Here is a 21,860-nt window from a genome sequence, read left to right as displayed (position 1 = left end):
CCAATAAGTATCTGTCGAATGAATGCTTCCAGTTGACTCCGTGGGTCTGCCGTGAAACACAGCAGATGACTCTATTTCCCACACCCCAAACCAGGACACATCCTCACTCTCTGACATATGGGATGAAACCAGGGCAAAATATTTGAAGTGCTTTCAAAATCCTAGCAGATGGAACAGGTAGGGTGGTCACGGGGGTTGGTGATACTTGTCTCCCTTCCCCTTCCCTGAATGTGTAAGGCAGGTGCATGGCTTGTCCCTCAGCACATGCGTCCCCACTGGAGGCTGGAGGGTGCAGAGAAGAGGAGCTCGGGGCTTGATCTGGAGGAAGAACGGGAGCCCCCGAATTATGGGCAGAATCATTACGAGTAGGGCTTTGAGAGGTTTTATTCCCCTGGGGTTGTAAACGCCCAGTGCAGAGGTGCAGAGAAACCCCAGATGGCCCCCACCCCACCCCCTGCATCTGTGCCTCGGGCCTTACAGTCCGATCAGGCCATAAAGTTTCGATGCTCTCGCCAGCCCTACAGCAGCGGACCAACAGCTGGAGGCAGGGACTTTCCCAAGCCGAGGCTGGCCTCCCACTGCTCCCCACCTCTCCCCATCCAGGCCCCCATTTGTCAGAGGTGGCTGCCAGAAGGGAGGGGAGTGATGTGGATTTATGGCTTCTGACTTGAAAGACAAAGTTGCCTTTTGTGTTAGAATTGGGGCTGGGGGGGCGTGGTGAGCTGGTGTTGGAGTGGGAGGGGCTGGGGTTCAGGGCTGAGGCAGGGGGTAACGGGCTTAAGGAGGCGAGGAGGCAGACAAAGGGATCCAGAGGCTTCTCAGAGCAAGGTCACCAGGCAAAGGCCCAGAGGAATCAATCACCCCCAGTGAAGCCGAGCATGGCCTCTGCATTGCAGTCCTCTGGGGCTGTTTGTAAGCAGATGTGGTCCACCCAACCCCAGAAGCACCCGCAGCCCCAAAACATACTCTTGGGATTCAGGACCTGAAGTCGCTCTCGGACTTCCTTTTGGAGGCTTGGAGAAGTGAATGTAAGTCTTCGGAAGTCCTGCTTTCCCCCACCCCAAATGGCAATGGCCAGTCAATGTGGGGGTTCTTCCCTAACAGAGTGAAAGGGGCAGCGTGGGGACGGAGATAGTAGGGAGATGGGGACAGAGTGCAGGGGAATGTGAGCCTGGGCCAGATAACCCCAAGGACAAGACCAGGATCCCACTGGGGGTTGTGGCAAATCCCCAGGACTCAAGGTTCTCTGCCACCACCTCCCTCCTTCCCGTGCAATCTAGAGATAGGACATTTATAAGTGCTTTGGGGAGTGTAAGGAACATTGGAGGTGGGACTTGGCTGGCCTCCTTATCCTCCAGGGGTCACTCTGCCTGGTGGGTCTGGGCGGAGGCCAGAGTAGCCCTCGGGTGCCTGAGTTCAGCAGGTGCTTTAACTATGCCTCAGAGAGCCACATCCATGCCCCAGAATGAGCCTGGCCAATAAAGGCACGAGTTTATGGGCTTCATAAACATTTTACTAGAAAAATCAAGGCCTCAATTACCCAATGGCCTCTTCCAGCTGACAGCTCACCTACTGGGGCCTCTGTGAAGCCCCAGGCTGCAGTGAGATAGAAGAAGCTGAGCTTGGTTTACACCTGACTGCCCCCTCCCCTGGCACGGACACCCCCTCACCATTCAGGCCTTGCAAATTCTGTCTTGATTGACTTCTCTAGAGGACTTGAGGTCCTACCACTAACTCTCTGGGCCTTAGCCTCTCTGAGGGAGATGGCCACCCCCTTGGAGAAGGTAGCTTCTCTTCCCTCTCCCCGTAAGCCCACTGTCTTTTTCCATAACTTCTCAGCTCCCTTTCACTCAAGATTCTACTGATTTCTCTCCCGTTAGCAAGGGTTTACTCTGTGCTAAGCACTTTACGATCTATCTCACTGGCTTAGCAACATGAGCTGTTTTCCTCCCTATTTTATAAGTGGAAAAAGAGAGGCTCTGAGAGATCGTCACTTGCCCAAGGACACACAGCTAAGAGTGGCAGTGTTGAGTTTTGAACGTAGTTCTGTTTGACTCCAGAGCCCATACCATTTACTGTCCCACCACCTCAAAAAGCTCTTAGCAACTATTTCCCCACTAGGAGCTAAACATCTTGCTGCATGAGGCCTTCTCTGTCACACAGTGTGCTAGCCCTAGGGTATGATCAACTATGGGCCTTGTCAGCCATCTGGGTCCATGTGGCCAAGGGCAGAGGGAGGCGGGGGTGGGGGCAATGCTAGGCTAGTGCTGAAGGTGGAGAGGAAGGGGATTCTCAGCAGGGGCAACAAGAGAGAAGGCAGCTAGGGGGTCTGAGGCCTTGTCTTGGTTTTAGACCAGCACTGTCCAGTGGAATTTTCTGTGATGATGCAAATATTCTATTGGCGAAGGCCCATAATGTACCACCTGTGGCTCTTTAGTGCTTGAAGGGTAGCTGGTAAGTCAGAGGAACTGAATTTTTCAGTTTGATACAGTTTTAACTTAAATGGCCACATGGGACTAGTGGCTACCATACTGGACAGCACAGGGATACTCACTGCGGCTCATGGAGGAAATTTGGTCAAGGTCCTACGGTGATAAAAGGCTCAGACCAGCCCCACCGGGTTCTGGCCATTTCTAGATGCCCTACTCTTGCCCACCTAGAGCTTGGCTAGAGGAGGGTCTCTGGGCTCAAGACATCTGAACATTGTTTCACATCACAAGTGGCTTGAAGGAGTGAAGGGTGTTTTACCTCTGAAGATGTTTCTCAGGGAACAACCCAGACCTCAAGTATCTGAAGGGCTGTTGTGTGAAGAACAAAATTGTTTGTCTTCTAGAGCAACACTGTCCAGTGGAAATAGGATATGAACCACATAGCTAATTTTAAATTTTCTAAGAGCCAGTCACATTTATCAAAAAAAAAAAAAAAAAAACCAGGCAAAGTTAATTTTAATAATCAGTTTTATTTTACTTAATATATCTAAACTACTATTCCAACATATAATCATTATTTTTATTTATTTATTTATTATGTATTTATATATATTTTTTAAGTAATCTTTTTGCCCAACATGGGCCTTGAACTCACAACCTCAGGATGAAGAGTCACATGTTATATCAAGTGAGCCAGCCAGGTGCCCCAATATAATCATTTTTAAATTATTAATAAGGTTTTTTGCATTTTTGTGAACCAGGTCTTTAAAATATTATTTGAGGGCGCCTGGGTGGCTCAGTGGGTTAAGCCGCTGCCTTTGGCTCAGGTCATGATCTCAGGGTCCTGGAATCAGTCCCGCATCGGGCTCTCTGCTCAGCAGGGAGCCTGCTTCCCTTCCTCTCTCTCTCTGCCTGCCTCTCTGCCTACTTGTGATCTCTCTCTCTCTCTTTCTCTCTCTCTGTCAAATAAATAAATAAATAAATCTTTTTAAAAAAATAAAATATTATTTGAGGGGCGCCTGGGTGACTCAGTGGGTTAAAGCGTCTGCTTCAGCTCAGGTCATGGTCCCAGTATCTTGGGATCGAGCCCTGCATCGGGCTCTCTGCTCCTCGGGGAGCCTGCTTCCTCCTCTCTCTCTGCCTGCCTCTCTGCCTACTTGTGATCTCTGTCAAATAAATAAATATTAAAGAAAATATATTATTTGAACTTGTAATCAGTATTTCAAATTTTTTTTTTTTTTTTTAAGATTTTGTTTATGGGACACCTGGGTGGCTCAGTCAGGTTAAGCAACTGCCTTCGGCTCAGTTCGTGATGCCAGGTCCTGGAATGGAGCCCTGAATCTTAGGCTCCCTGCTCAGCAGGGATCCTGCTTCTCCCTCTGCATGGCGTTCACCCTGCTTATGCGCTCGCTCTCTCTCTGACAAATAAGTAAAATCTTTACAAATAAAGATTTCATGTATTTGACAGAGAAAGAACACGCAAGCACAAGCAGGGGGAGCAGCAGGCAGAGGGAGAAGCAGGATCCCTGCTGACAGGAAGCCCCAGACTGATACTCTGAGGGTTGATCCCAGGACCCTGGGATCATGACCTGAGCCGAAGGCAGATGCTTAATGACTGAGCCACCCAGGCGCCCCAGTATTTTAAATTATTAATTAATACTATCAGTTACAATTATTTTTCCAATTTTCAAGTTGTGGTAAAATACACATAAAATTTACTGGTTTTTAAAATTTTTTTTTAAATTTTAGAGTGTGCATTGTTTGAGCAGGGGGGTGGAGGCAGGGAGGGACAGAGGGAGGAGGAGAGTCTCAAGCATGCTTCATGCCCAGTGCATAGCCCAATTCAGGGTTCAGTCTCATCATCCTGAGATCACAGTCTGAGCCAAAATCAGGAGTCTGACACCTAACTGACTGAGCCACCCTGGCACCCCTAAAATTTACTGTCGTAACCATTTTTTTAAGGGTGCAGTTCAGTGGCATTAAGTACCTTCATGTTATTATGTGAACCATCACTACCATCCATCTCCAGAATTCACCTTCCGAAAGTAAAACTCCATTTCCATGAAACAACTGCTCCCATTTCCCCCTTCCCCCAGGCCTTGGCAGCCACCACTTGGCTTTATGTCTAGGAGGGTGCTACTCTAAATGCCCCAACTAAGTAGAATCATGCAGTGTCTTTTGTGTCTGGGTTATTTCACTTAGCATAATGTCCTCCAAGTTCATCCACGTCCTAGCATGTGTCAGAATGTCTTCCTTTTTAGGCAGAATAATACTCCTTTGTATGTACATACCACATGGTGTTGATTCTCTCGTCCATTGATGGACACGTGGGTTGCCCCCACCTTTTCAGCTGTTACGAATAAAACTTATGTGTTTTACAACTGTCTCTTTGAGACCCTGTGTTTAATTCTTTATTTATATCCTTGTTTATACAGGGAGGTGTGATTGCTGGATCCCATGATAACTATTTATTTTTTGAAGACCCACCATACACTGTTTCCCATTATGGCTGTGCCATTTTGCTTCCCCACCAGTAGTGCACACAGGGGTTCCGATTTCTCCATATCCTTGCCAACACTTGTTATCTTCAGGGGTTTTGTTCTTTTTTTGTTTCTGTTTTTGCTTTGACAGTAGCTATCCTAATGGGTGTGAGGTAGTATCTCATTACGGTTTCGATTGGCCTTTCCTTCATGCTTAGTGTCTTTTTATTTTATACTAAATCTTTGAAATCCAATGCGTGTTTTTCACTTACAGCCCATCTCAGTGTGGACTGGCCACATTTCAAGCGCTTAATAGCTGGCTGCTATATTGGAAAATGTGACTCTAGAGGGGTCATTGAGGGCTGGTGGGTAGCAGCAGAGGGGACTCAGACATGTCTGTGGTATAAGGAAAAACAGGACGATCACCTGAGCTGTCTGGGGAAGGGCCAGGCATCCAGGTGTCCCTGATCCTCTGTGGGAACAGATAAGAGGAAGGGATGGCTTTGGTGGCCTCTGGAGGCGCCTGTAGATTGTGGTTGTTCCTCTTGAATAGCTGGCTGGGTGTGGGGGACGAGGGCAGGAGTTGGTGTCTCAGGCCCCCAATGCCACTGGCTTCTGCAAAGGGTGTGTTTGCACTCTCTATCCTAACATGCCCGCTGATCCTTTTGTCATCATACATCGGATAGGAGTGTGGCTGTAGTCCAAGAGTGGGAGGCCCGGCTTGGGGGTTGCTGCCAGCTTCCTTCCCAGCACTCTGCCTCGACCCTTCCCTGCCCCCCAGCGTCCCCCTGGAGCCTGTCTAATCAGATCCAGACCTGACCTCACCAGAGGTCCTGGACCAGGAGGCAAGTCCTCCCTCCCCTCCCTGAGCTGGTCTAGATCTGGCTCTCAGGAGACCCCCTCCCCTTGGGTGATTTATAGGGGGTGTCCAGGAGCTGTTTCCTGCCTGTTCCTGCTCCTTTCCAGCCCCGTGGACTGTTGGGCTCTCTCTGCCCACCTTGCCCCACCGCCTGGCTGTACCCATGGTTGGGGCAGGGTGGGACTGGGAGAGTCCTTCCCACACTGCAGGGGGACAGAGGTATTTTCTCCACGGTGGCCCCCAAGCAGGCCTTTGTCCTCCCTGTCACTCTAGCCCTCACACCGGAAGGGCTCCAGCCAATGCCCATGACCCCCTCCCATTACCTGGCCTGAAATGAGGGACCCAAAATAGTCCCTGCCTAACCAAAAGCATCAACAGCCACATGTCACAGCAGCACCCTCACGCACACCAGGCATGGACACAACGCTACAACAGCGGCCCGTGCATCCCCTTACCAGTCACACTGTGGTCTCCAGGATGAGTGGTTCAGGATTCAGCATGCTCAGAAGTCCTGTCCTCAGGCCCTTGTGCCCGTGGTTGCCCAGAAATCCTCTCCCCAGAGAGACCTGGCGAAGGACATCTTCCCTCTGACTCTGTGGCCTGCTAGCAGCAGCCAGGGCAAAAACAAACTTGTTGGGTTTTTTGGTTATGTTAGTCACCATATAGTATGTCGTTAGTTTTTTTTTTTTTTTTTTTTAAAGGTTTTATTTATTTATTTGACAGAGAGAGATCACAAGTAGGCAGAGAGGCAGGCAGAGAGAGACAGGAGGAAGCAGGCTCCCTGCCGAGCAGAGAGCCCGATGTGGGACTCGATTCCAGGACCCTGAGATCATGACCTGAGCCGAAGGCAGCGGCTTAACCCACTGAGCCACCCAGGCGCCCATGTCGTTAGTTTTTGATGTAGTGTTCCATGATTCTTGGTTTGTGTATAACACCCAGTGCTCCATGCAGTCCGTGCCCTCCTTAATACCCATCACCGGGCTCACCCAGCCCCCACTCCCCTCCCTTCTAAAACCCTCCGTTTGTTTCCTGGAGTCCATAGTCTCTCATAGTTCGTCTCCCACTCCAATTTCTCCTCCTTTATTTTCCCTGTCTCCTACTGTCCTCCATGCTATTCCTTATGTTCTACAAAGAAGTGAAACCATATGATAATTGACTTTCTCTGCTTGACTTATTTCACTTAACGTAATCTCCTCCTGTCCTATTCATGTTGATGTAAAAGTTGGGTATTCATCCTTTCTGATGGCTGAGTAATATTCCGTTGTGCTTATGAACTTCATCTTTATCCATTCATCTGTTGAAGGGCATCTCAGCTCCTTCCACAGTTCAGCTATTATGGCCATTGCTGCTATGAACATTGGGGTACATGTGGACCTTCTTTTTACTACATCTGTATCTTTGGGGTAAATACCCAGGAGTGCAATCGCAGGGTCATAGGGAAGCTCTATTTTTAATTTCTTAAGGAATTTCCACACTTTTCCAAAGTGGCCGCACCAACTTGCATTCCCACCGACAGTGTAAGAAGAGGTTTCCCCTTTCTCCACAACCTATCACTTGTTTCTTGCCTTGTTGAGTTTTGCCATTCTAACTGGTGGAAAGTGGTAACAATGTGGTTTTGATTTGAATTTCTCTGATGGTTAAAAAGACAGACTTGTGAACCAAACTTGCCCCACCCTGAGAGTGGGAGGAGGCCCAAGTGGCCCCTAGAATCTTTCTCCCATTTGCTAAAGAAAAAAAAAAAAATTGCCTGTGAACGAGGGGTGAATGCAGGTGGACAAGAGCCTGTTTCTGGAGGCAGTGGGAGTCCTGGTTGGAAGGGCCCTTCGTTTACAGATGAGTGGACCGCTGCCACCCCTGTCTCAGGGCAACCCCCCTTGGACATCTAAGGAATAGACAGGGTGCCCGGAGGGCTGGGCAGGGGTGTGAGGAAGGGGAAGCAAGAAGGAGCCTCAAATCAAGAAGAGCACCCCCTCCTACTGCAGCCACCTCTCCTGGGCCACATCTGTGTAGCCAGGGGTGGGACCGAGAGACTGTCTTGCTGAGGCTCCTTCTCTTCCCTCACCCTGCAACATGGTGCCAACCCCCAACCCAAGAGAAGAGGCTGGTCTGAACTGCAGTCCACCCTGGGGTTACCTGCCCTTGGAGAGTGACAAAGTGACAAAGTTGCTGGAGAATTAAGGGACCCCTGCAGAGGGCCTGCGCTCAGTGACCCCTCCAGAAAATGAAGGGGTTGGCTTTCAGATTCGTGCTTCTCAGGTACTTTTAAAGGCGAAGCTGCCCTTTGAGGACATGGTGGTGGGGAGGGAGAGCCGCAGTTAGTAGCGTTGATAGGGAGGGAGGGCAGGGGGGCGGCTCTGGTGGGAGGGAAATGGGGAGAGCCCTAGGCAGAGGGGGCTCAGCCTTATCCAGGGGACCCCAGGGGACCGTTAGGAATCCTGTTGTCCACTGTGTGAAGGGTGGGTCCTGGGCTGGCTTCTTACCTGTGACCACTTCCTGCTTGAGCGTTTTCCTCCACCACACACTCAGCCCGTGCTGTTGTCCTTGTTTGGTTTTGGGGGGAGGAGGAGGGGGTGAGACGGTAGAGGCCAGATTTTTCTCCATCCCCAGCGCCCTGTGAAGCAGCAGCTCTAGCCCTAGTCCTCTCCTCCCCGAATTCTCACTCCAGGCGCCCCTAGGGAGCCCAGGCTGGGGCTAGCAACACAAAAGGAGTCGGTTCCTTAATAAGCCGGCATCTGTAGTCAGCAGAGCCATCAGGCCCCGCCCCAGATCCCTGGGGGACTTGGAGCTCCTCTCCAGCTGGAGAGAGGAGGGGGCAGGCTGCTCCCTGGCTCCTGAATGGGCAGAGCCCTGGGCGTACAGGCAGCTAAGTCAGGAGCCTGGGTGCCCTCTCCACGCCCGAGGCCCATGTCCAGCCCTGCCTTCCTGGAGGCTGAGGCCTAGAGGTGGTAGAGGGCACCCAGCAGGGCCTCAGCCCCCCTGTCGCAAGCCCCAGGACTGACCAAACACAGCCTTTGGCCCAAGACAGGGCAGGCTGACCTCACAGTGCTCTCCAGGGACCCTCTCACCAAGTCTGATGGGGACACTAGCGGGGTACTTGCCCCCACCTCCTGCTCTGACAGGGCCCCCTCCCCCAAGCACACTTTATAAAGGGACATGGGAGCTGAGACCTACAAAACCCCCACGCATATCCAGCCCTGGACACGCTGACCAGATACGTGGGCACAGCCGCGTCCTCCCAGAAAACACAGCCCTGCACACGTGTGCAAGGAGCTGCTCACACCCATCAGCTGCACTCCTGGGAGGCCACGACTGAGGAGGAGGAGGAGGCCGGGCGGGGGTTTATGCATGTTTATATTTAATGAACTGCATGCAAATGAGTTGGAGAATGCGCCTCAGAGGAGTCAGTCCCCAGAGACTCTGAGAAGAAGGGCACAAAGGCTCAGCCTTTGGGGGCTGCCCTGGAGTCCAGAACAAGCTGGGGGATTGAGGGGACCTGAGATGGGGTGTGCCCACCCTCACCAGGGAGCCAGGGGTAGGAACCAGGATGGGCTCCAGTGCCCTCAGTGCTGTTGCTGTCAGGGGAGGGCTCCTTCTGGGAGGGGACAACTGTCCCAGTTGATGGAGTGCCGGAGGGGAGGGGCTGCCTGCCTGGACAGATGGTGAGCTGCCTTCCCGCACTTGAAGCAAAGTGGATTTTAATGAAATCGCAGCCCCAGTGCTGAAGCTGGGAACCCGCGTGGGAGGGGCACCTTCCCTGGGCTGCCGGGTGGGGGGTGGGTGGGGGATGGGTGGGAATGAGGGTGGGTAGGGACACTTAACTAGCCCAAAAGTGGGGTGTGGGGGGTGCACCATAGCCCCTCTGGCCCAGCCTCTTCAGACCAGAGTTCAAGCAGTTCAGATCCCCAAAAGGTGGGGAGGGGAGTCCCTGAATATTTATGATACATTGAAATGCAGATTGTAGGTCTGACAGTATTCTGAGAGGCTGTCACCTTGGATGGATATACCACCCTCTCACCCTCTTGGGGTGCATCCTGACGCTGTGGATCCAGAGCTGGGGATGGGGGTGCTGAGGAAAGGCAAAAAAAGGGGGGGGCTGCTGGGTGCTGGTAAGCAGGGTCTGATGACTCGTGTCCCCGCTGGGCACCGTGGGACCAACCACTTCCCCTCTCTGGACCTCCATTTCCTATTCTGTAAACCAGGCAGCATAATACCCAGGCCTTTGATGCCTTAGGGGGAGTTCATAAAGATACGTCTAAAAGCAGCTGAAACAGTGGGAGTAGGACTTGGGAACGGGGACTTTGTGGATCACCAGCCCAAGATCTCCTTGTTAGAGGCTTGTTGTCTGACACTTTGTCCAGACCTTTCTCAGCGTGTCCCAGCCATATACCAGGGGAGATGCCTTTTCTGATGGGAGGCAGGGTCAGTGATGGTGTGTCCTCCCTGCCCCAAGCCTTTGCCCTGTGTCTGCCAGCTCCAGGAAAACTCCCAGCCCCCCTCCCCGGGGTGCAGGGGTGGTGAGGTCCAAGGCTCCAGAACATGGGACTGTGACCCCCCCACACCCCTCTGCCCCTGGCCCCTGAGCAGTGTGCCTCTTCCATACACACGTCCTTCCTTTTCACCAGCCATGTCGGACTTCCACGTGCATCCCCAGGCCACCGTGGGAGAGGAGGGTGGTGTGGCCCGCTTCCAGTGCCAAATCCATGGGCTTCCCAAACCCTTGATCACGTGGGAGAAGAACAGAGTCCCCATTGACACGGACAACGAGAGGTAAGGTATTCATGGGAGAACTGGAGGGAAGACAGAGAGGCAGGCTGCCTCCAGGGTGGTGCTTCTGCAGCCATGTTGAGATCAAGTGTCTGGATGGCCAGCATGGCCCAGATTCAAGGCTGGTAGATTGATACATGAGGACTGTGCGTGGTTGTTGTCAAGGCTGGCATGAGAGTCCCAATGTGTGTCTGTGAGGATGACGGTGATTTTGGGACAGCGCCTGGGGACCGAGCAGTGTCTGTGATGTCAGTGTCCCTGTGACTGATGGTACCCATGGTTGTGCTGGTGGTCAGCTGTGCCTCCCGCCTCAAAACAGGTACACATTGCTGCCCAAGGGGGTCCTGCAGATCACAGGACTTCGGGCTGAGGACAGCGGTGTCTTCCACTGTGTGGCCTCAAATATTGCCAGTGTCCGGGTCAGCCACGGGGCCAGGCTCACCGTGTCAGGTGAGGGTCTTTTGCTCTGACTAGTTCTGCCCCTCACCAGCCCCCTGACTTCTCACTCTCAGATCAATCCCTGTTCAGCTGAGCCCTGGAGACCTTCTCCACTCACAGCGAGGTGCTCCCTGGGGGGTGGGTTCAGGAGGAATGCAGCCCGCTCTCTGGCTCAGCTCTCCCTGGGGAAGCCCTTCCTCTGCTCACCCCAGGGCTCTCCCATTGCTAGAGGGCCCTGCAGGGACTGGAGCAGTGGGATGGAGGTGTGCAAGGCCCCAGGACCCCTAGCATCCCTCTCTGGCCCATAGGACCTGGTGTCCGGGCTGGATCTTGTTCCCCACTCCACATGTTGTGGGCAGGATGAGGTGGGAAGGGTCACAGCTGAAGTTAAAAAACATGGCCTCTTCCTGCCAGGCTCGGGCTCTGGGGCCTACAAGGAGCCAGTGATTCTCGTGGGGCCTGAGAACCTCACCCTGACAGTGCACCAGACCGCTGTGCTTGAGTGTGTCGCCACGGGCAACCCGCGCCCCATTGTGTCCTGGAGCCGCCTGGGTGAGCCTTGTCCTACAGCCCCTGCCTCTCCCACCCCTGTCCCACCCCCTAGGAGGCCAGTCTCATCACCCAGCTGTGGGGGGGACTTTGAATCCTGTTTGTTCTCCATGGGGGTCTGTGCTCTCTGGGGCCTTATGGAGGGGTAAGCTTCCCTCTGCTTGGCAGGACTGGGGAGGTCGGCCTGCCCACAACATTCTCCCTCCCCCTGCATGGATGGCTTAGCTCCCTGGGTTACCTCATCCAGTTGGGCCAGTCCTGCCTTGCTGGCATCGGGCTCTCCAGAAACCCTCGGCAGCTCTCCTTCCCCCAGGTTCCTTTCCCTTCTGCGTGGCCCTGCCCTCATTACCGTGGCTGTACTCCCCAGCAGTACAACTCCAGACCCCTCAAAATCTCAGCCAGTTGTCACACCCTGTCTCCGGGCCCCCCAGTCTCTAGCCTGGCCCCCTAAATCCCCAGCCTAAATCCCTAGGCAGCTGAAGGAGAGAAATGAAAGGGTGCAGATGGGCCCACATTGTCTGAGCGGAAAGGTCACTAGGGGAAGGAGAGTCTGGAGGGGATGGGGTGGGGTCGCATTCACAAGGAGACTGTGCCACATTGTAGCAGCTGAGTGATCGGGGAAGGAGGGGGCAGCAGGCAGGATAATGGAGTAGATTTCACCACTTCAGCGCCTGAATGGGGAGCTGTCTCCTAGCATTCTGACTGTGCTAATCTGATCCTTGGGTGGGGGGAGGGCCCAGTCCCTGGGAGAGGCTGGAAAGAGTGGCCTCACCATTAGGAGGAGCCCATAGGCACTGCAAGGACCATCTGGTCCAACACTTCCCAAAGCATACAGGGAGGAAAGAATGGCTTGGTGGTCTAACGTCTAACGACTTTGGGAAACAGATTTAACCAGGTCCCTTTGCTGTGGGACTTCTCAGAGCCTTTATATTAAAGGGCAGTGTGACAGTCCACAAGTGGAATGAAAAATTTGAACACGGAACTATTTTCAAGAGAGACAAACCAGGCTGGGAAACGCCCATCTAATCCAAACCACTTAATTCCCTGAGGGGAAGGAACTTAAAGGTTGCCAGCGAATCGGTGAAAATGCCAGAATTAGAGCCCAGGTCTCTGCTGCTAGGCAAGTTTTCAGGGCTGCTCCAGCTTCTTCCACAATGCCTTGATGCTTGGGAGGAAGGGTGCAGAGTGAAAGATCAAGGCTCCCTGGAACACGGGTGGAATGCCAAACAATCTGGACCATTCCTCACTTGTCCTCTTCCACATTCTTCCTCCAACCCCCAGATGGCCGCCCCATTGGGGTGGAGGGCATCCAGGTGCTGGGCACTGGAAATCTTATCATCTCCGATGTGACGGTCCAGCACTCCGGCGTCTATGTCTGCGCGGCCAACAGGCCCGGCACCCGGGTGAGGAGAACAGCGCAGGGCCGGCTGGTGGTACAAGGTGCGGAGCTCCCCGGCCCCACAGCCCTCTCCTCCTGCCCCATTCGTTCCTGGCTTCATCACCAAGCCTGGCCCAAGCTCGGGGCCCTGGACACCTCCCAACCCTGGCCTCTGCCCCTCCCCAGGCCTCCAGGCCAAAAGGCAGCTCCCTCCTCTCCTCCAGGAAGGCGTGTGCTGAGAAGGGGATGCAGGTCTTGTCTAGGTTATGGGCCCCTGCATGCCTCTCTGGGTGCCCGTGCCATCCACCCCCCCCAGCCCCCGCCAGCCCCCGCCAGTCATTCCCATTTATAATCTCCTGCTTCCTACACCCCTGTGTTCTTCACAACGTGTCCCTGTTTTCCTTCACAAACATGTGGCACCTGCGCGCTCACACCTGCCTGCACGCTCAGGTGTTTGTCATTCTCACACTCACACCCTAGCTCCTGCCCCGCACACGGCTGATCTCCAATGCAAAGGGAGGGGGCAAAGAGGGAGGGGCGGGTGTCAGCCTCTGAAGCTGATGACGTCCTCCTGTCCATCCTCCTGCGTTGGGGCTCAACTGTCCCTATGGACTGGGCTGGGATCCCAAATTCAGGGGCTTTCTGGGGTGGTTCCCGCCCAGAGAGCTGGGGAAGGGGTGGGAGATAGGGGAATTAGGAACTTAAATGCCTGTTTGTTTAGCATTCCATGTGCCGTTAATCTGTCCAAATGAAAGTGATGGAGCATTTCATTTCTCGGGTGTTAATGGAAGCTGGAGGCCTGGGATTGGAGGAGGGGAGGATATTGCATGTAGGGGCGAGGGGAGCTGGTGCTGAGGCTCATCCATCTCCCCGTCATTACAGCCTTCGAGGTGCAGCCAAACCTATTAGCACATTTATTTATTTAACAATTTCCTGAACAGGGAGCTCAGCTTGATTGCTTTCGGATATAAATGTCAGTCTTTTAAATAGTCATTAAAATGGAGTCTTCTCCTGGGTCTGCCTCTCTGGGGCCAGTGAGATGGAGCTTGTCTTGTCATCTCTCCTGCAGCCTGGGCAGGGGGTGGAGGGCGGGCCCCACCTGGAGGGTTCTCAAAGGATCTGACTGGACACTTGTGCAAGACGAGCCCATCCTGTCCCTATACCCTCCCCATCCCTTCACTCACAGCTGTCTTGTCCCCGTCCACCTACCCCTCATGGCTGCTCCTGCTTCTCTCTGCCCCCCAGCCCCAGCAGAGTTTGTCCAGCACCCCCAGTCCATCTCCAGGCCAGCTGGGACAACAGCCATGTTCACCTGCCAAGCCCAGGGTGAGCCGCCCCCTCATGTCACATGGTTGAAGAACGGACAGGTGCTGGGGCCGGGAGGCCACGTCAGGCTCAAGAACAACAACAGGCATGTGTGTGGGGGGTGAGAACAGGGAAAGATGGAGGGAAAGATGCGGGGAAGGGGGCCTGGATGAATGACCTGAGCAGGCTCTGCCCTCCTGTGGGGAAAGAGAGCTAAATTGGATCCGGAGGCTTGGGTTTGAGTTTGAGGTCTGCCCCTGACTTAGAGGGACCTCAGACAAGTTCTTTGCCTTCTGGAGGGGCTCAGTTTCTCCATCTCTCAAATGGAGTGTTCTGGCCAGACTTCAGGGATCCTCTGGGAGGAGGAAGGGATCTAAGGTTCTCCCTCCCCCTGCAGCACTCTGACAATTTCTGGAATTGGCCCTGAGGACGAGGCCATCTACCAGTGTGTGGCCGAGAACAGTGCTGGCTCCTCCCAGGCCAGTGCCAGGCTGACCGTGCTGTGGGCTGAGGGGCTGCCTGGCCCCCCCCTCAATGTACAGGCGGTCTCCGTGTCATCCACTGAGGTCCGCGTGTCCTGGAATGAACCCCTGGTCAACACCAAGGAGATTATTGGCTATGTCCTGCACATCAGGAAGGCTGCTGGTGAGTGGGAACTCTGTAGCCCCTTCTTTTTAGTGCCTGTTGATCATCCCTTTGAATCCTGAGTGTCCTGACCCAACCCCTTCCCTCCCTTGTCCTTCCTGCACCTTGGATGCCCTCAGCTCACCAGTGCTGGTAGGACTGCCTCACGTGGCTTACTCTGCCCTACCCTTCACCTCCCCAGACCCTCCGGAGCTGGAGTACCAGGAGGCAGTCAGCAAGAGCACCTTTCAGCACCTGGTGAGCGACCTTGAGCCCTCCACTGCCTACAGCTTCTACATCAAGGCCTACACGCCGAGGGGGGCCAGCTCCGCCTCTGCCCCTGTGCTGACCAGCACCCTGGGCGAAGGTGAGGCCTGGGTGCCGCACATACTAACAGTCCAGGAATCAGCAACAGTGTATGCAAGCTTGCTCACCCCGCTCCACCAGTGGAAGCCTGGCCCCGAGGCGGAGTGGGGTCTGGGGCTACCTGAGGAAGGGGCGTCCTTTTCCATTTCACGTAAAGGTGTCCTTGAGCAAGCAGAGGCCCTGGGTCAGAGAGGAACTACCAGGCTCGTGGGGGTCAGGGTCCCGGGGGGCCACCCCCTCACATCTCAGCCTCCTCTGCCCGTAGCCCCCGCCCCTCCCCCGCTGTCGGTGCGGGTCGTGGGCAGCTCGTCCCTGCAGCTGCTGTGGGAGCCGTGGCCCCGGCTGGCCCAGCACGAGGGAGGCTTCAAGCTGTTCTACCGCCCAGCGAGCAGAGCCTCCTTCACCGGCCCCATCCTGCTGCCTGCAACCACCTCCTCCTACAACCTCAGCCAGCTTGGTGAGCCGGACACAGACCGTGCTGGGGGAGCGGGCAGGAGTGCAGTGCCTGGTGCCAGGAGGTGGGGCGCGGGGATCACCTCTGTTGCCCTGCTGCACCAGAGCTGCCACTGGGGCCTGGGGAGGTCACTCAGCACAGCACTGCCTTTCCCTCAGACCCCACTACAGTGTATGAGGTGAAGTTGCTTGCCTACAACCAGCACGGGGAGGGCAATGCCACAGTCCGCTTCGTGTCCTTGAGGGGAGCCTCTGAGAGGACAGGTAGGTTGGGGAGGGGTTGCGGGGCTCAAAAGTGGTGCTCAGGAAGGGAGGCCAGGCTCTGGGAGGGGGTGGGGGTGGAGGGGGACAGGGACACTGGGAAGGTGGGAGAGTGTAACTGCACATGGAGCCCTTGAGAACAAGGGCCCAGAGCTGAGTTTGAGATTCGACGGTATGACATTCTAGCTGTGTGACCGTGGGCAAGTTATTTAACCTCTCTGAGCCCCAGTTTTGTCCTCTATAAAACAGGGACTTTATACTTTATAAAGCCATGGTAAGGATCAAATGGTCCTTTCATCAATGGTGTAAAGTGTTATTCCCAGTATTGGGCACAAAGTTAGTACTCAGTAACTTGTAAAGAGACCCAAAAAAAGTTGGGCTGGGTTCCCAAGGGCAAAGGGGATGTAGACATGGAGGCAGGTACAGCTGAGGAAGGAGGCGCCCCCAGAGGCCTGGGTGTCCACAGGGGCTTCGGGCCAGAGAGCCACAGCTCCCTCCCTTCCCCTGCCCGTAGCCCTGAGCCCACCGTGCGACTGCCGGAAGGAGGAGCCCAGTAACCAGACGTCCACCACAGGCATCGTCATCGGCATCCACATCGGGGTCACCTGCATCATCTTCTGTGTCCTCTTCCTCCTGTTCGGCCAAAGGGGCAGGTGGGTCCCAGGCAGGAGGGTGGGGGTAGCCCAGAGAAGGCCTTGGCGCAGGGAAAGCAGAGTTGGAGCTCACTGTGTCCGGCCTTCTGTTTTTGCTCCCCCCCCCCCACAAAACCTCCTCCTAATTCTTGGCTCACCCCTTAGGGTCCTCTTGTGTAAGGATGTAGAAAACCAGCTCTCCCCTCCTCAGGGCCCCCGGAGCCCAAGGGATCCTAGCATCCTGGCACTGAATGGGGCGGGCCAGGGAGAGCAGGGCCAGCTGGGCCGAGATAAGAAGCGTGTGGACTTGAAAGAACTGGAACAGCTGTTCCCCCCAACTGGGGCAGCAGGGCGGCCAGACTCCAGACCTGGCCCCAGACCCATGGTGAGTGCCCCCACCCCAGGTTCAGACTACCTCCCAGTCCTGCCCTCCCTTCACCTTGCTCATAAGCCAGGGTCACTGGCCTTCACTAAGTTCCAGGTACAGAGCTTGGGCCAGTGCTGCTCTCTGAGTGCCTGAACCAGGCATGGTGGCCCAGAGTTCCGAGTGGGATTGGGGGCAGGGCCTGACCCTCTAGCTGGGGGCTTTGGGCTCTGACCCTCATGCTGATGCTGGTGGGACTGGCTTTTTCCCCAGCAGGATCCCGGGGACCCTGCCCTGTGTGAGGAGACCCAGTTCTCTGTGCTGCCACTTGAGGGATTCAGCCTTCTGGAGGAGATGGTGTCAGAAGCCAAGGACCCCAGCGCAGGCCCTGCAGCCTCCCTGCCACCCCAGGACGTAGGCCATGGCCGCCTCGGTGAAGGACAGGCTACCCGGCCTCCCCTGGCACCAGCTGCCCAGCCAGCTCGCTCGGGACAGTAGCCAGTGTCTGGCAGGCTCTGGAGGGGGCAACCCCCCATTCTCAGGTCAAAGGCAAGATTTCTCCTGTCATGTGGGACTCGGATGGGGCTTCCCAGCATTTCTGTCCTGACACCCTTAGGGGGTCAAGACCTAAAAGTAGCCTCAGCAGGGATTCCCCGCCCCAGGACCTGGAGGGGTTCCTGCAGGAACCTCTCCCTTGGACTAATGTCCCCGCTCACCTCTGCCTCATATCCACATGACATGGAACTGAACTAATGTTTTCCTTTAAAGAAAAGCAAGAAAGATGAATTAGACTCCAAAAACACGCCCTTGCCGTGGCTGGGCCCCTGACACTGTCACCCTCCACCGACCTTGTTTTCTCAGGATGGATTTTTGCTATTTGGCTTTCAGTACCTACCTCAGCCGGAATGAATGTTCTTGAGGGAGCTGGGCTGTGGCCTCAGCACCCCCACCCCACAAAGCCCCAAATGCATTCCTACCTCAAGCCCCTATAGGGGCATCCCCTCTCTTTCCCCAGATTATTATCCAGAATTGAAAAAAAAAAAAAAGAAAAAGAAAAAAAAAAAAGCACTTCCCCATTTCCAGGTGTGAAAGAAAACATCTACCTCAAGGCTCGCCAGCTCTCCGGGCCTGTGTTGTATCACTGGACCCTCCTCCTGGCTCCTCTTCCTGCCCGAGACCTTCTACCCCTCCCCGAGAGAGGAGGCCAGAGGCTAAGTCACCAATGGTGGGCCTCTCAGGACCTACAGAAATAAAGATGGAATTAGTCAAAGAAAATGTGAAAAAAAAAAAAAAAAAGCCAAAAATGAGAGGAAATGTGTTCCTTGACGTCTGTCGCTCCACACACCATCCAGCAGGCTGCTGCCACCGCTTTGCCCTGTCTCCTCTGCCCGCTCCGGTTTCGACCTTCTCAGCCAACTGATCTTGACTGGGATCCCCACAGCCGGCTCCCTGCCTGGGCCTTCCGAGGGTGGGGTGTTGCCCTGAAGCCTGCCTCCTATCCCGTCCGGCCCCAGAGCCCTTGGAGCAGACTGTCCTCTGGAATGTTCTGTGTGTGTGACCGCTGTGTGTGGGTGTTGGGTCGGGAGGTTCCCTGGCAGACGTGGCCTGGCCCTCTAGCCCATGGGACACAGCCGGCCTGACCCAACCCCTGGACAGTGGAACGACCACTGTCAGCAGATGTGGCTGGAAGATATTTTTATACAAGGTGTGTTTAAAGATTTATGTTCTTGTGACTTCTTGTTTCTCTTTTCTGTTGTGGTGTTTTTTGAAATACTTAAGGTAGGAAGGAAAAAAAAAAAGGAAACAAAGACCTATTTTTGGTTAACTCATTTTTTTAAATAGAAGGAAAACTTTTTTTTAAAGGAGAAAAAAAAAAAATAAGTGTATTCCTTAAGTCTGAGATTAGACCATAAAGTCCCTGATCCCTAACCCTCTAGGGAACCCTCCTCCCCCAAGTTTAGTTAATTAGATGAAGAAGGTAGAATTTGTGGTGTTTTCCTAGAAGACTGGCATCATGTCCGTGTGGATTCGGAAAGGGCAGTCTTCCCCTTCTCTCAAATGGTGGGCCTGTGCCAAAGGCCCTCAAAACTCCCACACAGTACCCCCTCTGTCCCTGCATTGGCCTCTCGGCACCCCCGGCATCCTGGAAACCCCCTCTCCCATGGGAAGAGTGGTCTGGGGTTGGAACCGCCTGGCCTGACTTGACCTGACTTTTGTCACACTCGACTCATTTTGACTGAATAAAGTCCTGTTGCCAAAGTGAACCTTGAGTTTTTTGATGGCTGTGTCAGGTCCTGGGGAAGGGTGGGAGTGCTGGGATTAGGGTGGCCCATGGTGGGGCAGGCTGACCCTCCCAGAGCCAGAGCCCAGAATAACAGCTACTCCCTGTGTACCACTTACAGGCACCATGCACCCTGGCCTCCACATGGAGGGAGTGTCCTTGGGTCCCCACAACCTTTCTGGGTATACCTTCTATACCTCCTTAACTGGCAGTGAGGAATCTGAGACCAGTCCCTCCATACTGAGCCAGGTACTGCTCATGCATTGTCTACCAGGAGGGACTATTTTTTTTTTTTAATAATTTTATTTATTTATTTATTATTTGACAGAAATCACAAGTAGGCAGAGAGGCAGGCAGAGAGAGAGAGGGAAGCAGGCTCCCTGCTGAGCAGAGAGCCTGATACAGGACTCGATCCCAGGACCCTGAGATCATGACCTGAGTGGAAGGCAGAGGCTTAACGCACTGACCCACCCAGGTGCCCCCAGGAGGGACTATTTTTGACTCCAGTCTATAACTGAGGAGCAGGATCTGGCTGTAGTGACTCTTTCCAGGCCATATAGCCATAAGTCCTGGCCAGGCCTCTCCATTCCTCCCTGTTTGCTCCTCAGTTCAGGCTCCTGAAGCCAGGTGTCTGGACCTGACAAAGCTTAGGATAGGCCAAAAGACACTTGGCTTTAGGTGGTTGTGCTGACAAAGATCTGGAGGTCTCAGTGGGCCTCAAGCCTAGTAAAGGACAGTGGTGCAATACAACTACTTAGAATGTCAGTGTTGCCTCTACTGTGGAAATGAAGGGCCAATGGAAAGCTCCACAGGTCTAGAGGGCTGTGCTCTGTACCCAGAGGTCCATTTTGCAAGGAGCAAACCAGGACAGTGGTTTGCAAGCTGGGCTTCTCCAGCTGTGGCGAGGGGTTTGGGAATGAGCCTCCCTGCAGGAGGATTCTACTCTCCCTGCTCATTCTCAACAAGAACAACCCGACTTTTATCTTGTATGTCGGGCTCTTTGTGAGATTTCATTTGAAAACAGCATTCTGGGGGCGCCTGGGGGGATCAGTAAGTTAAGCATCCAACTCTTGATTTTGGCTCAGGTCATGACCTCAGGGTCGTGAGAGAGAAAACAGGGTTCTGCTCCTAAAAGAACATTTAAAAGCCCCTTCCTGGCACTTGTAGAAGAGGCCTGCAGGTCAGGCCAGAACAGTGATGGTGTGTGGACACTGAACTGAGAGAAAGAAGCCTGAGGCCGCCATGGTACCTGTCCTGAGTCTCTGGGGGAAGTGGATGACTTGCCCTGATTTTCCCAGAGAAAAGAGCCAAGCCCAAATAGCGACATAATACCTTACCTTTCTTAACGCAGAACTTTGTAACACAGGAATTCTTCAACACCACCAGCCATCCGAGGGCTGCCTGGGAAGGTGCTGGATTTGTCGTCTGGTCAAGCAGATCCTGCAGGGATGGGAGTAGATGAGGTGAACCCCCAGTGTCTCTGTTCCCTCCAAGAGTCCAAGATGCTACTACCTTCCCCAGGGAGGCATCTGGAAATGTTAAGAAACCACCCCATATGACCCACAGAGATGTATGCAAATTGCATACAAATCACATGCAAATACAGGCAGGGCCTGTTCCAAGCTAAGGTAAAGGGAAGCAGGGTTCCAATTAGGAAGATTAACAGAAATAGGCGTCAAAGCTGGGAGTGGGGGGCAGGGGGGTGAGGGGGGCGTGCCTGCCTGGAATCTGGCTCCTGATCTCAAATAGTCCCATGGCCTCAGGCTGAAGACACGGGTCCCTATACACACACAGAGTCCTGAGGCAGAAAGCAGCCACGGCTTGGGCTTGCAACCGGCTCCAGTGGTCTAATGCCCGGTCACAGGCCACCCCACCACTTAGTGGCTTGATCTAATATCTATTTTGGTCAGACATTTGCAGTCTGGGTGGGGCTCAGCAGGAGAGTTGTCTGCTTTACTGGGCATCGTGGTGGCTTGAAGGCTGGGGCTGGATTCATCTGAAGGCTCGCCAGCTCTCATGTTAGGTGGCTGGTGCTGGCTGTGGGCCCCACACCCCCACGTGGCCTCTCCAAGTGGCCTGGGCGTCCTCAAAGCATGGTGGCTGGGGTCCAACGACAGGGGACTAAAGTGAGCCAGGCCAAAGCTGCGTCATCACTTCGAATCTAACTGCGGACTGCGCGTGGTGTCACTTCTGCCTCGCTCCATTCATTAGAAGTCACTGCGGCCAGCCCTATCCGATGGGAGTACAGTCAACATTATGAACCAGTTCTAAAACTATCACAGGACCGCTTCAGGGGACAGGTGGAGAACATGTGGACACCGGGGGCGGGGGGGGCGCTGTCTGAGCAAGAAGCTATCCCCAAGAGGGCCCAGCCAGAAGGGGCTGCTGGTGGGGCTGCAGGAGGACAGGGGTGCTCCTGACTCCTACACAAGCCCTGTTTATGGGTCACATCCCTACCGTCAGTGAAGAGGGATCCTGGTGTTCAGTCCTGAGGCCACGGGGGGCCCCGTGAATACCATGGCCTGCTCCCTCTCCAAAAGCAGTAAAGGGGCCAAGGAGGCAGGTTCGGGCCTAAGAGCCCCACCAGCCTGGGTTGGTAGAGTTCATAATGCCAGCACTGGAAAGGACCACAGTCTCTCTCATGAGACAGATGCAGGGGAGGAGTAGCTCAAGGAGA

At 54.3% G+C, this 21,860-nt stretch overlaps 1 protein-coding gene across 1 annotated transcript in view; it reads left to right on the top strand.

The window, feature by feature from the left end:
* IGDCC3 (immunoglobulin superfamily DCC subclass member 3) overlaps positions 1-19,150 on the top strand; it is a 42,600-nt gene extending 23,450 nt beyond the window's left edge. Inside the window, exons 3-14 of the mRNA XM_044230714.1 lie at positions 10,391-10,535; positions 10,852-10,982; positions 11,385-11,522; positions 12,801-12,959; positions 14,143-14,308; positions 14,600-14,847; positions 15,029-15,193; positions 15,458-15,649; positions 15,805-15,909; positions 16,421-16,559; positions 16,704-16,923; positions 17,179-19,150. Of these exons, the coding sequence (XP_044086649.1) occupies positions 10,391-10,535; positions 10,852-10,982; positions 11,385-11,522; positions 12,801-12,959; positions 14,143-14,308; positions 14,600-14,847; positions 15,029-15,193; positions 15,458-15,649; positions 15,805-15,909; positions 16,421-16,559; positions 16,704-16,923; positions 17,179-17,400 (2,030 nt within the window). The 3' untranslated portion in view covers positions 17,401-19,150. The remainder of the gene's footprint in view (positions 1-10,390; positions 10,536-10,851; positions 10,983-11,384; positions 11,523-12,800; positions 12,960-14,142; positions 14,309-14,599; positions 14,848-15,028; positions 15,194-15,457; positions 15,650-15,804; positions 15,910-16,420; positions 16,560-16,703; positions 16,924-17,178) is intronic.
* The last annotated feature ends 2,710 nt before the right edge of the window (positions 19,151-21,860 follow it).

The sequence above is a fragment of the Neovison vison genome, chromosome 13, assembly GCF_020171115.1.
Source record: "Neovison vison isolate M4711 chromosome 13, ASM_NN_V1, whole genome shotgun sequence".
In the NCBI taxonomy this organism is placed as follows: Eukaryota; Metazoa; Chordata; class Mammalia; order Carnivora; family Mustelidae; genus Neogale; species Neogale vison.
This window is presented reverse-complemented; position numbering and strand designations above follow the sequence as displayed.